The following is a 15,655-nucleotide window of genomic DNA, read 5'->3' on the forward strand; positions in this document are numbered from 1 at the left end:
GGAGAAAACAGATTAATCTAGATAGCATCCTCATGTGTGGTAAGACACATTCAATACATCGTTTGTCTACAAAAGGAGAAAACAGATTAATCTAGATAGCATCCTCATGTGTGATCACACACATTCAGTACATCGTTCGTCTACACAAAAGGAGAAAACAGATTAATCTAGATAGCATCCTCATGTGTGGTCAGACACATTCAGTACATCGTTTGTCTACACAAAAGGAGAAAACAGATTAATCTAGATAGCATCCTCATGTGTGGTCATATTTCCACATTCAGTACATCGTTTGTCTACACAAAAGGAGAAAACAGATTAATCTAGATAGCATCCTCATGTGTGGTTAGACACATTCAATACATTGTTTGTCTACACAAAAGGAGAAAACAGATTAATCTAGATAGCATCCTCATGTGTGTTCAGACACATTCAATACATCGTTTGTTTACTCAAAGGGAGAAAACGGAGTAATCTAGATGGCATAATCATGTGTGGTCATACATCCACATACTGTACATCGTTTGTCTACACAAAAGGAGAAAACAGATTAATCTAGAAAGCATCCTCATGTGTGGTCATACATCCACATACAGTACATCGTTTGTCTACACAAAAGGAGAAAACAGATGAATCTAGATAGCATCCTCATGTGTGGTCATACATCCACATTCAGTACATCGTTTGTCTACACAAAAGGAGAAAACAGATTAACCTCACATATTTCAAATAAGCACCTCGATTCTCTGAATTAAACACTTCACTTTCCTTTATTAAATGTGTCACCTATCTTAATTAAGCATTTTAATTTCCTCCATTAAGCACCTCGTTTTTTTCAATTGAATGCCTTGCTTTCCTCAATGAAACACCTTACTTCATCTCATTTTCCTCAAGCATTACAGTTTAAATTAGGAACAGTGAACTTCTCTAGAACAAGAAATTTACATACAGAAGATAAATGTACATAAAAAATTCCTCTTTACACAGGCATTATAGGGCATTATAATGCCAGGTTCTGAATTACAGAGGGTTCGGGATAAACAAGACACATGTTCACATTCTGTACAGCTGTTCATATCTATGAGGGTTTTTATATTTTTAAATGCCTCAACATTCACAAAGTCTCATACCTTGTGGATTTTTTTAGACCATTGTCATACAATCAAATTTGAAACATGTGATATGAATCAAGGGTACCTTATATCTAAATAAAGCAATAAAATATACATGTATTGATAGGACAAGTACATGATATGTATTCAGTTCTGATATTTGCCTTTTAAGCGTACCTGACAAAATGGAAATGTTTGTGAAATGTGCTGAAATATTCATATATAACATGATTGGTGAAATCATATATAACAAGATTGGTGTCAAAATCATAGGCCTTTTTTTTCTATTTACAATATAATATCATGACTGTCCCTGAGTCTTGTGTCTATAGCTCAAACATCCAGCAGTCAGCCACTAGTGGAAGGGTTTGTTCTCAATAAACCTCTGAATCAAATCGAAGCCTCTTTCTGGTTGATCGTATGGGAGAATGTGACCTGCGTCACGCACAATCACCTGTGAACAGATAGAAAAGTCATCATAGATTCCAAATGTTGATGCATCTTTGCATTTATTTTATTTCTTCATTTATTTGTCTACCTGGTTTGGTTCCCTTCATCATCTGGTTGAGGTTTCCCACATCACCCTCTACTTTTCCTCCTGTACAAATTGACATACCTGGTTGAAGTTCCCCACATCATGTGGTTGAAGTTACCTACATCTGGTGGTTGAAGTTCCACACATCATGTGGTTGAAGTTCTCTACATCATGTGGTTGAAGTTCCCCACATCACCGTCTACTTTTCCTCCTGTACAAATTGACATACCTGGTTGAAGTTCCCCACATGATGTGGTTGAAGTTCCCCACATCATGTGGTTGAAGTTCCCTACATCATGTGGTTAAAGTTCCCCACATCACCCTCTTATTTTCCTCCTGTACAAATTGACATACCTGGTTGAAGTTCCCCACATCATGTGGTTGAAGTTCCCTACATCATGTGGTTGAAGTTCCCTACATCTGGTGGTTGAGGTTCCACACATCATGTGGTTGAAGTTCTCTACATCATGTGGTTGAAGTTCCCAACATCACCGTCTACTTTTCCTCCTGTACAAATTGACATACCTGGTTGAAGTTCCCCACATGAAGTTCCCCACATCATGTGGTTCATGTGGTTGAAGTTCCCTACATCATGTGGTTAAAGTTCCCCACATCACCCTCTACTTTTCCTCCTGTACAAATTGACATACCTGGGTGAAGTTCCCCACATCATGTGGTTGAAGTTCCCTACATCATGTGGTTGAGGTTCCCCACATCACCCTCTACTTTTCCTCCTGAACAAATTGACATACCTGGTTGAAGTTCCCCACATCATGTGATTGAAGTTCCCTACATCAGGTGGTTGAAGTTTCCCACATCATGTGGTTGAAGTTCCCTACATCATGTGGTTGAAGGTCCACACATCATGTGGTTGAAGTTCTCTACATCTGGTGGTTGAAGTTCCACACATCAGGTGGTTGAAGTTCCCCACATCACCCTCTACTTTTCCTCCTGTACAAATTGACATACCTGGTTGAAGTTCCCCACATCAGGTGGTTGAAGTTCCCCACATAACCCTTTACTTTTCATCCTGAACAAATTGACATACCTGGTTGAAATTCCCCACATCATGTGATTGAAGTTCCCTACATCAGGTCCCCACATCATGTGGTTGAAGTTCCCCACACATCTACTTTTCCTCCTGTACAAATTGACATACATCATGTGGTTTACATCATGGTGGTTGAAGTTCCCCACATCATGTGGTTGGTTGACATAAGTTCCCTACATCATGTGGTTGAAGTTCCCACATCATGTGGTTTTCCTCCTGTACAAATCCACACATCATGTGGTAGAAGTTCTCTACATCTGGTGGTTGAAGTTCCACACATCATGTGGTTGAAGTTCCCCACATCACCCTCTACTTTTCCTCCTGAACAAATTGACATACCTGGTTGAAGTTCCCCACATCATGTGGTTGAAGTTCCCCACATCACCCTCTACTTTTCCTCCTGTACAAATTGACATACCTGGTTGCAGTTCCCCACATCATGTGGTTGAAGTTCCCTACATCATGTGGTTGAGGTTCCCCACATCACCCTCTACTTTTCCTCCTGTACAAATTGACATACCTGGTTGAAGTTCCCCACATCATGTGATTGAAGTTCCCTACATCAGGTGGTTGAAGTTCCCCACATCATGTGGTTGAAGTTCCCTACATCATGTGGTTGAAGTTCCCTACATCATGTGGTTGAAGTTCCCCACATCATGTGGTTGAAGTTCCCCACATCACCCTCTACTTTTCCTCCTGTACAAATTGACATACCTGGTTGAAGTTCCCCACATCATGTGGTTGAAGTTCCCTACATCATGTGGTTGAAGTTCCCCACATCACCCTCTACTTTTCCTCCTGTACAAATTGACATACCTGGTTGAAGTTCCCCACATCATGTGGTTGAAGTTCCCTACATCAGGTGGTTGAAGTTCCCTACATCATGTGGTTGAAGTTCCCTACATCATGTGGTTGAAGTTCCCTACATCATGTGGTTGAAGTTCCCCACATCATGTGATTGAAGTTCCCTACATCAGGTGGTTGAAGTTCCCCACATCATGTGGTTGAAGTTCCCTACATCTGGTGGTTGAGGTTCCACACATCATGTGGTAGAAGTTCCCCACATCATGTGGTTGAAGTTCCCTACATCATGTGGTTAAAGTTCCCAACATCACCCTCTACTTTTCCTCCTGTACAAATTGACATACCTGGTTGAAGTTCCCCACATCATGTGGTTGAAGTTCCCCACATCATGTGGTTGAAGTTTCCCACATCATGTGGTTGAACCTACATCTGGTGGTTGAAGTTCCACACATCAGGTGGTTGAAGTTCCCTACATCACCCTCTACTTTTCCTCCTGTACAAATTGACATACCTGGTTGAAGTTCCCCACATCATGTGGTTGAAGTTCCCCACATCACCCTCTACTTTTCCTCCTGTACAAATTGACATACCTGGTTGAAGTTCCCTACATCATGTGATTGAAGTTCCCTACATCAGGTGGTTGAAGTTTCCCACATCATGTGGTTGAAGTTACCTACATCATGTGGTTGAAGTTCCCTACATCATGTGGTTGAAGTTCCCCACATCACCCTCTACTTTTCCTCCTGTACAAATTGACATACCTGGTTGAAGTTCCCCACATCATGTGGTTGAAGTTCCCCACATCACCCTCTACTTTTCCCCTGTACATCATGTGGTTGAAGTTCACCTAGTTCCCTACATCATGTGGTTGAGGTTCCCCACATCACCCTCTACTTTTCCTCCTGTACAAATTGACATACCTGGTTGAAGATTCACACATCATGTGATTGAAGTTCCCTACATCTGGTGGTTGACGTTCCACACATCATGTGGTTGAAGTTCCCCACATCACCCTCTACTTTTCCTCCTGTACAAATTGACATACCTGGTTGAAGTTCCCCACATCATGTGGTTGAAGTTCCCTACATCATGTGGTTGAAGTTCCCCACATCACCCTCTACTTTTCCTCCTGTACAAATTGACATACCTGGTTGAAGTTCCCCACATCATGTGGTTGAAGTTCCCTACATCTGGTGGTTGAAGTTCCACACATCATGTGGTTGAAGTTCCCCACATCACCCTCTACTTTTCCTCCTGAACAAATTGACATACCTGGTTGAAGTTCCCCACATCATGTGGTTGAAGTTCCCTACATCATGTGGTTGAAGTTCCCCACATCACCCTCTACTTTTCCTCCTGTACAAATTGACATACCTGGTTGAAGTTCCCCACATCATGTGGTTGAAGTTCCCTACATCATGTGGTTGAAGTTCCCCACATCAACCTCTACTTTTCCTCCTGTACAAATTGACATATCTAGTTGAAGTTCCCCAAATCATGTGATTGAAGTTCCCTACATCAGGTGGTTGAAGTTCCACACATCATGTGGTTGAAGTTCTCTACATTTGGTGGTTGAAGTTCCACACATCAGGTGATTGAAGTTCCCTACATCACCCTCTACTTTTCCTCCTGTACAAATTGACATACCTGGTTGAAGTTCCCCACATCATGTGGTTGAAGTTCCCCACATCACCCTCTACTTTTACTCCTGTACAAATTTACATACCTGGTTGAAGTTCCCCACATCATGTGGTTGAAGTTCCCTACATCATGCAGTTGAGGTTCCCCACATCACCCTCTACTTTTCCTCCTGAACAAATTGACAAACCTGGTTGAAGTTCCCCACATCATGTGATTGAAGTTCCCTACATCAGGTGGTTGAAGTTCCCACATCATGTGGTTGAAGTTCCCTACATCTGGTGGTTGAAGTTCCACACATCAGGTGGTTGAAGTTCCCCACATCACCCTCTACTTTTCCTCCTGTACAAATTGACATACCTGGTTGAAGTTCCCCAGATCATGTGGTTGAAGTTCCACACATCATCTGGTTGAGGTTTCCCACATCACCCTCTACTTTTCCTCCTGTACAAATTGACATACCTGGTTGAAGTTCCCTACATCATCTGGTTGAGGTTCCCCACATCACCCTCTACTTTTCCTCCTGAACAAATTGACATACCTGGTTGAAGTTCCCCACATCATGTGATTGAAGTTCCCCACATCATGTGGTTGAAGTTCCCTACATCATGTGGTTGAAGTTCCCCACATCATGTGGTTGAAGTTCCCTACATCATGTGGTTGAAGTTCCCCACATCACCCTCTACTTTTCCTCCTGTACAAATTGACATACCTGGTTGAAGTTCCCCACATCATGTGGTTGAAGTTCCCTACATCATGTGGTTAAAGTTCCCCACATCACCCTCTACTTTTCCTCCTGTACAAATTGACATACCTGGTTGAAGTTCCCCACATCATGTGGTTGAAGTTCCCCACATCATGTGGTTGAAGTTTCCAACATCACCGTCTACTTTTCCTCCTGTACAAATTGACATACATCAGGTGGTTGAAGTTCCCTACATCATGTGGTTGAAGTTCCCCACATCAGGTGGTTGAAGTCCTCGACATCATGTGGTTGAAGTTCCTTACATCATGTGGCTGAAGTTCTCCACAACACCGTCTACTTTTCCTCCTGAACAAATTGACATACCTGGTTGAAGTTTCCCACATCATGTGGTTGAAGTTCCCTACATCTGGTGGTTGAAGTTCCACACATCATGTGGTTGAAGTTCCCCACATGACCCTCTACTTTTCCTCCTGTACAAATTGACATACCTGGTTGAAGTTCCCCACATCATCAGGTTGAAGTTCCCCACATCACCCTCTACTTTTCCTCCTGTACAAATTGACATACCTGGTGGAAGTTCCCCACATCATGTGGTTGAAGTTCCCTACATCATGTGGTTGAGGTTCCCCTCATCACCCTCTACTTTTCTCCTGTACAAATTGACATACCTGGTTGAAGTTCCCCACATCATGTGGTTGAAGTTCCCCACATCATGTGGTTGAAGTTCCCTGTATCATGTTGTTGAAGTTCCCTACATCATGTCGTTGAAGTTCCCCACATAACCCTCTACTTTTCCTCCTGTACAAATTGACATACCTGGTTGAAGTTCCCCACATCATGTGGTTGAAGTTCCCCACATCACCCTCTACTTTTCCTCCTGTACAAATTGACATACCTGGTTGAAGTTCCCCACATCATGTGGTTGAAGTTCCACGACATCATGTGGTTGAGGTTCCCACATCACCCTCTACTTTTCCTCCTGAACAAATTGACATACCTGGTTGAAGTTCCCCACATCATGTGATTGAAGATCCCTACATCAGGTGGTTGAAGTTCCTTACATCATGTGGTTGAAGTTCCCCACATCACCCTCTACTTTTCCTCCTGTACAAATTGACATACCTGGTTGAAGTTCCCCACATCACATCAGGTGGTTGAAGTTCCCCACATCATGTGATTGAAGTTCCCTACATCAGGTGGTTGAAGTTTCCCACATCATGTGGTTGAAGTTCCCTACATCTGGTGGTTGAAGTTCCACACATCATGTGGTTGAAGTTCTCTACATCTGGTGGTTGAAGTTCCACACATCATGTGGTTGAAGTTCCCTACATCTGGTGGTTGAAGTTCCACACATCATGTGGTTGAAGTTCCCCACATCACCCTCTACTTTTCCTCCTGAACAAATTGACATACCTGGGTGAAGTTCCCCACATCATGTGATTGAAATTCACTACATCAGGTGGTTGAAGTTCCCTACATCATGTGGCTGAAGTTCCCCACAACACCGTCTACTTTTCCTCCTGAACAAATTGACATACCTGGTTGAAGTTTCCCTCATCATGTCATTGAAATTCCCTACATCAGGTGGTTGAAGTTCCCCACATCATGTGGTTGAAGTTCCCTACATCTGGTGGTTGAAGTTCCACACATCATGTGGTTGAAGTTCTCTACATTTGGTGGTTGAAGTTCCACACATCAGGTGATGGAATTTCCCTACATCACCCTCTACTTTTCCTCCTGTACAAATTGACATACCTGGTTGAAGTTCCCCACATCATTTGGTTGAAGTTCCCCATATCACCCTCTACTTTTACTCCTGTACAAATTTACATACCTGGTTGAAGTTCCCCACATCATGTGGTTGAAGTTCCCTACATCATGCGGTTGAGGTTCCCCACATCACCCTCTACTTTTCCTCCTGAACAAATTGACAAACCTGGTTGAAGTTCCCCACATCATGTGATTGAAGTTCCCTACATCAGGTGGTTGAAGTTCCCCACATCATGTGGTTGAAGTTCCCTACATCATGTGGTTGAAGTTCCCTACATCATGTGGTTGAAGTTCCCCACATCACCCTCTACTTTTCCTCCTGTACAAATTGACATACCTGGTTGAAGTTCCCCAGATCATGTGGTTGAAGTTCCACACATCATCTGGTTGAGGTTTCCCACATCACCCTCTACTTTTCCTCCTGTACAAATTGACATACCTGGTTGAAGTTCCCTACATCATCTGGTTGAGGTTCCCCACATCACCCTCTACTTTTCCTCCTGAACAAATTGACATACCTGGTTGAAGTTCCCCACATCATGTGATTGAAGATCCCTACATCAGGTGGTTGAAGTTCCCTACATCATGTGGTTGAAGTTCCCCACATCATGTGGTTTAAGTTCCCCACATCACCCTCTACTTTTCCTCCTGTACAAATTGACATACCTGGTTGAAGTTCCCCACATCATGTGGTTGAAGTTCCCTACATCATGTGGTTGAAGTTCCCCACATCATGTGGTTGAAGTTCCCAACATCATGTGGTTGAAGTTCCCCTCATCACCCTCTACTTTTCTCCTGTACAAATTGACATACCTGGTTGAAGTTCCCCACATCATGTGGTTGAAGTTCCCCACATCATGTGGTTGAAGTTCCCCACATCATGTGGTTGAAGTTCCCTACATCTGGTGGTTGAAGTTCCACACATCATGTGGTTGAAGTTCTCTACATCTGGTGGTTGAAGTTCCACACATCAGGTGGTTGAAGTTCCCTACATCATGTGGTTGAAGTTCCCTACATCATGTGGTTGAAGGTCCACACATCATGTGGTTGAAGTTCCCTACATCACCCTCTACTTTTCCTCCTGTACAAATTGACATACCTGGTTGAAGTTCCACACATCAGGTGGTTGAAGTTCCCCACATCACCCTCTACTTTTCCTCCTGTACAAATTGACATACCTGGTTGAAGTTCCCCACATCATGAGGTTGAAGTTCCCTGTATCATGTTGTTGAAGTTCCCTACATCATGAAGTTCCTTACATCATGTGGTTGAAGTTCCCCACATCACCCTCTAATTTTCCTCCTGTACAAATTGACATACCTGGTTGAAGTTCCCCACATCATGTGGTTGAAGCTCCCTACATCAGGTGGTTGAAGTTCCCCACATCATGTGATTGAAGTTCCCTACATCAGGTGGTTGAAGTTTCCCCCTTCATGTGGTTGAAGTTCCCTACATCTGGTGGTTGAAGTTCCACACATCATGTGGTTGAAGTTCTCTACATCTGGTGGTTGAAGTTCCACACATCAGGTGGTTGAAGTTCCCCACATCACCCTCTACTTTTCCTCCTGTACAAATTGACATACCTGTTTGAAGTTCCCCACATCATGTGGTTGAAGCTCCCTACATCAGGTGGTTGAAGTTCCCCACATCATGTGGTTGAAGTTCCCCACATCATGTGGTTGAAGTTCCTTACATCATGTGGTTGAAGTTCCCCACATCATCCTCTACTTTTCCTCCTGTACAAATTGACATACCTGGTTGTAGTTCCCCACATCATGTGGTTGAAGCTCCCCACATCATCCTCTACTTTTCCTCCTGTACAAATTGACATACCTGGTTGAAGTTCCCCACATCATGTGGTTGAAGTTCCCCACATCATCCTCTACTTTTCCTCCTGTACAAACTGACCTACCTGTTGTAAGTTCTCCACGACTCTGACGTATCCCGCCACCTCCTGGTCTGAAGGATTCACTTTCCAGATCAGGCGTTCTTCCTCTTTGTATTTCTGCTGTCCAGGCCAATCAGTGCTCATGAGGAAGGCTTCAGTCAGTGGAACAGCAACAATGATATCCAACTGTCCATTATAGAACATCACCTTCAAATAAAAATATGTGACCTTTATTAGAATTCCCTATTACTGATAACTGATCATGACTGACCACCAAGGGTCATTACTTTAAGATAGATAGGACTGACCAGTACAGGTCATCTCTTCAAGGTAGATAGGACTGACCAGTACAGGTCATCTCTTCAAGGTAGATAGGACTGACCAGTACAGGTCATCACTTCAAGGTAGATAGGACTGACCAGTACAGGTCATCACTTCAAGGTAGATAGGACTGACCAGTACAGGTCATCACCTTGTTAAAAGTTAACAGACTAAAATGGTCAGTACCTTGTAGTTATTTTTTAAGATAACTTCCACCCAATATTTGACCGTGTCCATCACATCATTGATTAGGTGCATCTCGACTGCTTTTCCATCATTGTAGGTCAGGTTACCAACATGTATCGCCTTTCGCACCTCTGGTTTGGCCAGGAAATCTCCATAATAATTAAAGTCTGCTGGCTCCTACCACAGAAAAATAGTCAAAAATATTAAGACAAAAATTATCAAAGTAGAATTTCCACCTGTAAATATGTGTAAAATACATTTTACCAACATCCAAATCTTTTAAGAAGGATTATTGAATATGTGACCTTATAAACTGAACTAAAAACATGAAGTGAATACAAACTTAGATTTAGTGATGCTAAGGTCCTAACTCATGTACATTTAGAACAAGTACTGTATCAGGGATATGGGTTTGAAGGACAGAATCTGTATTTGTTTCCAATGTGTAATAATGACACAATATCATTGTCCAAATTATGACATGTCATCCATTTCTAACTGGCACAGCCAATGAAAAACCCTCAGTGGTATATCACACCAAGTGATGTATGCAAAAATATACCTACTGGATAACAGGCAGATTATGTGATAACTGATATAACATTTAAACCAAAGTTAATATTGTGACACAAGAATCTAATACTCTGCCTTCATATTTAATGTTAGGTCTTAGAAATGGAATTGAAAGTGAAAGTAGAAATATGTTGTTACCTCTGGGTTAACTCTAGTCATGTGATCTTGTTTGCTTGTATAAATCTGTGAGCATCCATTGTCATCATATAGTATCAAGTGGTTTCATTATATATAGAAATGTAAGAACAATATATCACTGTAGGAAAGTGTAGGGACATTAAAATTATCATTCAAATGAATATATTATATATCTGACAGTCAGAGTCTAAAGGTTACCAGGAAATAAAACATTTAATCTCACAGCCAGAGTCTAAAGGTTACCAGGAAATAAAACATTTAATCTCAGGTTACCAGGAAATAAAACATTTAATCTCACAGCCAGAGTCTAAAGGTTACCAGGAAATAAAACATTTAATCTCACAGTCAGAGTCTAAAGGTTACCAGGAAATAAAACATTTAATCTCACAGCCAGAGTCTAAAGGTTACCAGGAAATAAAACATTTAATCTCACAGTCAGAGTCTAAAGGTTACCAGGAAATAAAACATTTATCTGACAGAGTGTTATCCTTACCTCAGTCAACAGGAAATTATAGTAGTTGTTTGTCTGTGTTACATTGTAAAAGTAGGGTTTGTATGGTGTCAGGTCTCCATTTAACAATAAGTCAAATATCTGTAAAATCAAAAGTATCAAAGTAGACATAATCAAACGAGTAAGTTTCTCATTAATACATCAGTCTAATTCTGTATAGGTTAACTTAAACATTTTTTTTTAATTTTTGAAAAGATTTACAACTTTCAAAAGTAAATTTCAAATTCCAATCAAATTAAGATGTATGCCTCTCCCAATCTCTCCCCATCTAAACAGTGTATCTCCCCATCTAAACAGTGTATCTAAACATCTAAACAGTGTATCTCCCCATCTAAACAGTGTATCTAAACATCTAAACAGTATATCTCCCCATCTAAACAGTGTCTCTCCGAATCTAAACAGTGTATCTCCCCATCTAAACAGTGTATCTCCGCATCTAAACAGTGTATCTCCCCATCTAAACTGTGTATCTCCCCATCTAAACAGTGTATCTCCCCATCTAAACAGTGTATCTCCCCATCTAAACAGTGTGTCTCCCCATCTAAATAGTGTGTCTCTCCATCTAAACAGTGTGTCTCCCCATCTAAACAGTGCATCTCCCAATCTCTCCCCATCTAAACAGTGTATCTCCCCATCTAAACAGTGTCTCTCCCCATCTCAACAGTGTCTCCCTATCAAAACAGTGTCTCTCCCCATCTAAACAGTGTATCTCCCCATCTAAACAGTGTGTCTCCCCATCTAAACAGTGTCTCTCCCCATCTAAACAGTGTCTCTCCCCATCTAAACAGTGTATCTCCCCATCTAAACAGTGTATCTCCCCATCTAAACAGTGCATCTCCCCATCTAAACAGTGTATCTCCCCATCTAAACAGTGTCTCTCTCCATCTCAACAGTCTCTCCCAATCTAAACAATGTATCTTTCCATCTAAACAGTGTGTCTCCCCATCTAAATAGTGTATCTCCCAATATCTCCCCATCTAAACAATGTCTATCCCCATCTAAAAAATGTATCTTACCATCTAAACAATGTCTCTCCCCATCTAAACATTGTCTCTCCCCATCTAAAAAATGTATCTTAACATCTAAACAATGTCTCTCCCCATCTAAACAGTGTATCTCCCCATCTAAACAGTGTCTCTCCCCATCTCAACAGTCTCTCCCTATCTAAACAATGTCTCTCCCCATCTAAACAGTGTCTCTCCCCATCTAAACAGTGCATCTCCTCATCTAAACAGTGTATCTATCCCCATCTAAACAATGTCTCTCCCCATCTAAACAGTGTATCTCCCCATCTAAACAGTGTATCTCCCCATCTAAACAGTGTATCTCCCCATCTAAACAGTGTATCTCCCCATCTAAACAGTGTGTCTCCCCATCTAAACAGTGTATCTCCCCATCTAAACAATGTCTCTCCCCATCTAAACAATGTCTCTCCCCATCTAAACAATGTCTCTCCCCATCTAAACAGTGTGTCTCCCCATCTAAACAGTGTATCTCCCCATCTAAACAGTGTATCTCCCCATCTAAACAGTGTATCTCCCCATCTAAACAGTGTCTCTCTCACAACTAAACAATGTATCTCATCCCCATCTAAACAATGTCTCTCCCCATCTAAACAGTGTCTCTCCCCATCTAAACAATCCCCATCTATCTCCCAATCTAAACTCTCCCCATCTAAACAGTGTCTCTCCCCCATCTAAACAATGTCTCTCCCCATCTAAATAATGTCTCTCCCAATATCTCCCAATCTAAACAATGTATCTTTCCATCTAAACATTGTGTGTCTCCCCATCTAAACAGTGTATCTCCCCATCTAAACAATATCTCTCCCAATATCTCCCCATCTAAACAATGTCTCTCCCCATCTAAACAATGTCTCTCCCCATCTAAACAATGTCTCTCCCCATCTAAACAATGTCTATCCCCATCTAAAAAATGTATCTTAACATCTAAACAATGTCTCGCCCAATCTAAACAATGTATCTCTCCCCATCTAAACAGTGTATCTCCCCATCTAAACAGTGTCTCTCCCCACCTCAACAGTGTCTGCCTATCAAAACAATGTCTCTTCCCATCTAAACAATGTCTCTCCCCATCTAAACAGTGTGTCTCCCCATCTAAACAGTGTCTCTCCCCATCTAAACAGTGTATCTCCCAATATAAACAACATCTCTCCCCACCTAAACAATGTCTCTCCCAATCTAAACAGTGTATCTCCCCATCTAAACAATGTCTCTCCCCATCTAAACAATGTCTCTCCCCATCTAAACAGTGTATCTCCCCATCTAAACAGTGTATCTCCCAATCTAAACAACATCTCACCCCATCTAAACAATGTCTCTCCCCATCTAAACAGTGTATCTCCCCATCTAAACAGTGTATCTCCCCATCTAAACAGTGTATCTCCCCATCTAAACAGTGTATCTCCCATCTAAACAGTGTATCTCCCAATCTAAACAGTGTATCTCCCCATCTAAACAGTGTATCTCCCCATCTAAACAGTGTATCTCCCAATATCTCCCCATCTAAACAATGTCTCTCCCCATCTAAACAATGTCTCTCCCCATCTAAACAGTGTATCTCCCCATTTAAACAGTGTCTCTCCCCATCTAAACAATGTCTCTCCCCATCTAAACAATGTATCTTACCATCTAAACAATGTCTCTCCCAATCTAAACAATGTATCTTACCATCTAAACAATGTCTCTCCCAATCTAAACAATGTATCTATCCCCATCTAAACAATGTCTCTCCCCATCTAAACAGTGTATCTCCCCATCTAAACAGTGCATCTCCCCATCTAAACAGTGTATCTCCCCATCTAAACAATGTATCTATCCCCATCTAAACAATGTCTCTTCCCATCTAAACAATGTCTCCCAATCCAAACAATGTATCTATCCCTATCTAAACAATGTCTCTTCCCATCTAAACAATGTATCTATCCCCATCTAAACAATGTCTCTCCCCATCTAAACAATGTATCTATCCCTATCTAAACAATGTCTCTTCCCATCTAAACAATGTATCTATCCCCATCTAAACAATGTCTCTCCCCATCTAAACAATGTATCTCCCCATCTAAACAATGTCTCTCCCCATCTAAACAATGTCTCTCCCCATCTAAACAATGTCTCTCCCCATCTAAACAGTGTATCTCCCTATCTAAACAGTATATCTCCCTATCTATATAATGTCTCTCCTCATCTAAACAATGTCTCTCCACAACTAAACAACATCTCTCCCCATCTAAACAATGTCTCTCCCCATCTAAACAGTGTATCACCCCATCTAAACAGTGTATCTCCCAATCTAAACTATCTCCCGAACTAAACATATGTCTCTCCCAATCTCTCCCCATCTAAACAAGTGTCTCTCCCCATCTAAACAATGTCTCTCCCCATCTCAGTTTATCTCCCCATCTAAACAATGTATCTATCCCCATCTAAACAGTGTGTCTCCCCATCTAAACAGTGTATCTCCCCATCTAAACAATGTCTCTCCCCATCTAAACAATGTCTCTCCCAATATCTCCCCATCTAAACAATGTCTCTCCCCATCTAAACAATGTATCTCCCCATCTAAACAATGTCTCTCCCCATCTAAACAATGTATCTCTCCCCATCTAAACAGTGTATCTCCCCATCTAAACAATGTCTCTCCCCATCTAAACAGTGTCTCTCCCCATCTAAACAGTGTCTCTCCCCATCTAAACAATGTCTCTCTCCCCATCTAAACAATGTCTCTCCCCATCTAAACAGTGTATCACCCCATCTAAACGATGTATCTTACCATCTAAACAATGTCTCTCCCCATCTAAATAATGTCTCTCCCAATATCTCCCCATCTAAACAGTGTATCTCCCCATCTAAACAGTGTATCTCCCCATCTAAACAATGTCTCTCCCCATCTAAACAGTGTCTCTCCCCATCTAAACAATGTCTCTCTCCATCTAAACAATGTCTCTCCCCATCTAAACAATGTATCTTTCCATCTAAACAATGTCTCTCCCAATCTAAACAATGTATCTATCCCCATCTAAACATTGTGTGTCTCCCCATCTAAACAGTGTATCTCCCCATCTAAACAATGTCTCTCCCCATCTAAACATTGTCTCTCCCCATCTAAACAATGTCTCTCCCCATCTAAACAGTGGGTCTCCCCATCTGGTTTTTCAGATATCACCACCTAAAATCTAACATTCAGATAAGATCACCACCTCACCCTATCTGACATTCAGATATGGTCACCACCTCACCTGATCTGATATTCAGATGTGGTCACCACCTCACCTGATCTTACATTCAGATATGGTCTCAACCTCACCCTACCTGACATTCAGATATGGTCACCACCTCACCTGATCTGACATTCAGATATGGTCACCACCTCACCCTATCTGACATTCAGATATGGTAACCA

At 41.7% G+C, this 15,655-nt stretch overlaps 1 protein-coding gene across 1 annotated transcript in view; it reads right to left on the reverse strand.

The window, feature by feature from the left end:
• Positions 1 to 1,389: 1,389 nt before the first annotated feature.
• The window catches only part of LOC132558158 (probable serine carboxypeptidase CPVL), a 35,027-nt gene continuing 20,761 nt past the window's right edge, over positions 1,390 to 15,655 (reverse strand). Inside the window, exons 9-12 of the mRNA XM_060222691.1 lie at positions 11,216 to 11,314; positions 10,012 to 10,188; positions 9,529 to 9,711; positions 1,390 to 1,566 (exon numbers count right to left, since the gene is read on the reverse strand). Coding sequence (XP_060078674.1) covers positions 1,468 to 1,566; positions 9,529 to 9,711; positions 10,012 to 10,188; positions 11,216 to 11,314 — 558 coding nt within the window. The 3' untranslated portion in view covers positions 1,390 to 1,467. The remainder of the gene's footprint in view (positions 1,567 to 9,528; positions 9,712 to 10,011; positions 10,189 to 11,215; positions 11,315 to 15,655) is intronic.

The sequence above is a fragment of the Ylistrum balloti genome, unplaced genomic scaffold (genome assembly GCF_031769215.1).
Source record: "Ylistrum balloti isolate Yb309-2 unplaced genomic scaffold, AGI_CSIRO_Ybal_v1 Utg370762, whole genome shotgun sequence".
In the NCBI taxonomy this organism is placed as follows: domain Eukaryota; kingdom Metazoa; phylum Mollusca; class Bivalvia; order Pectinida; family Pectinidae; genus Ylistrum; species Ylistrum balloti.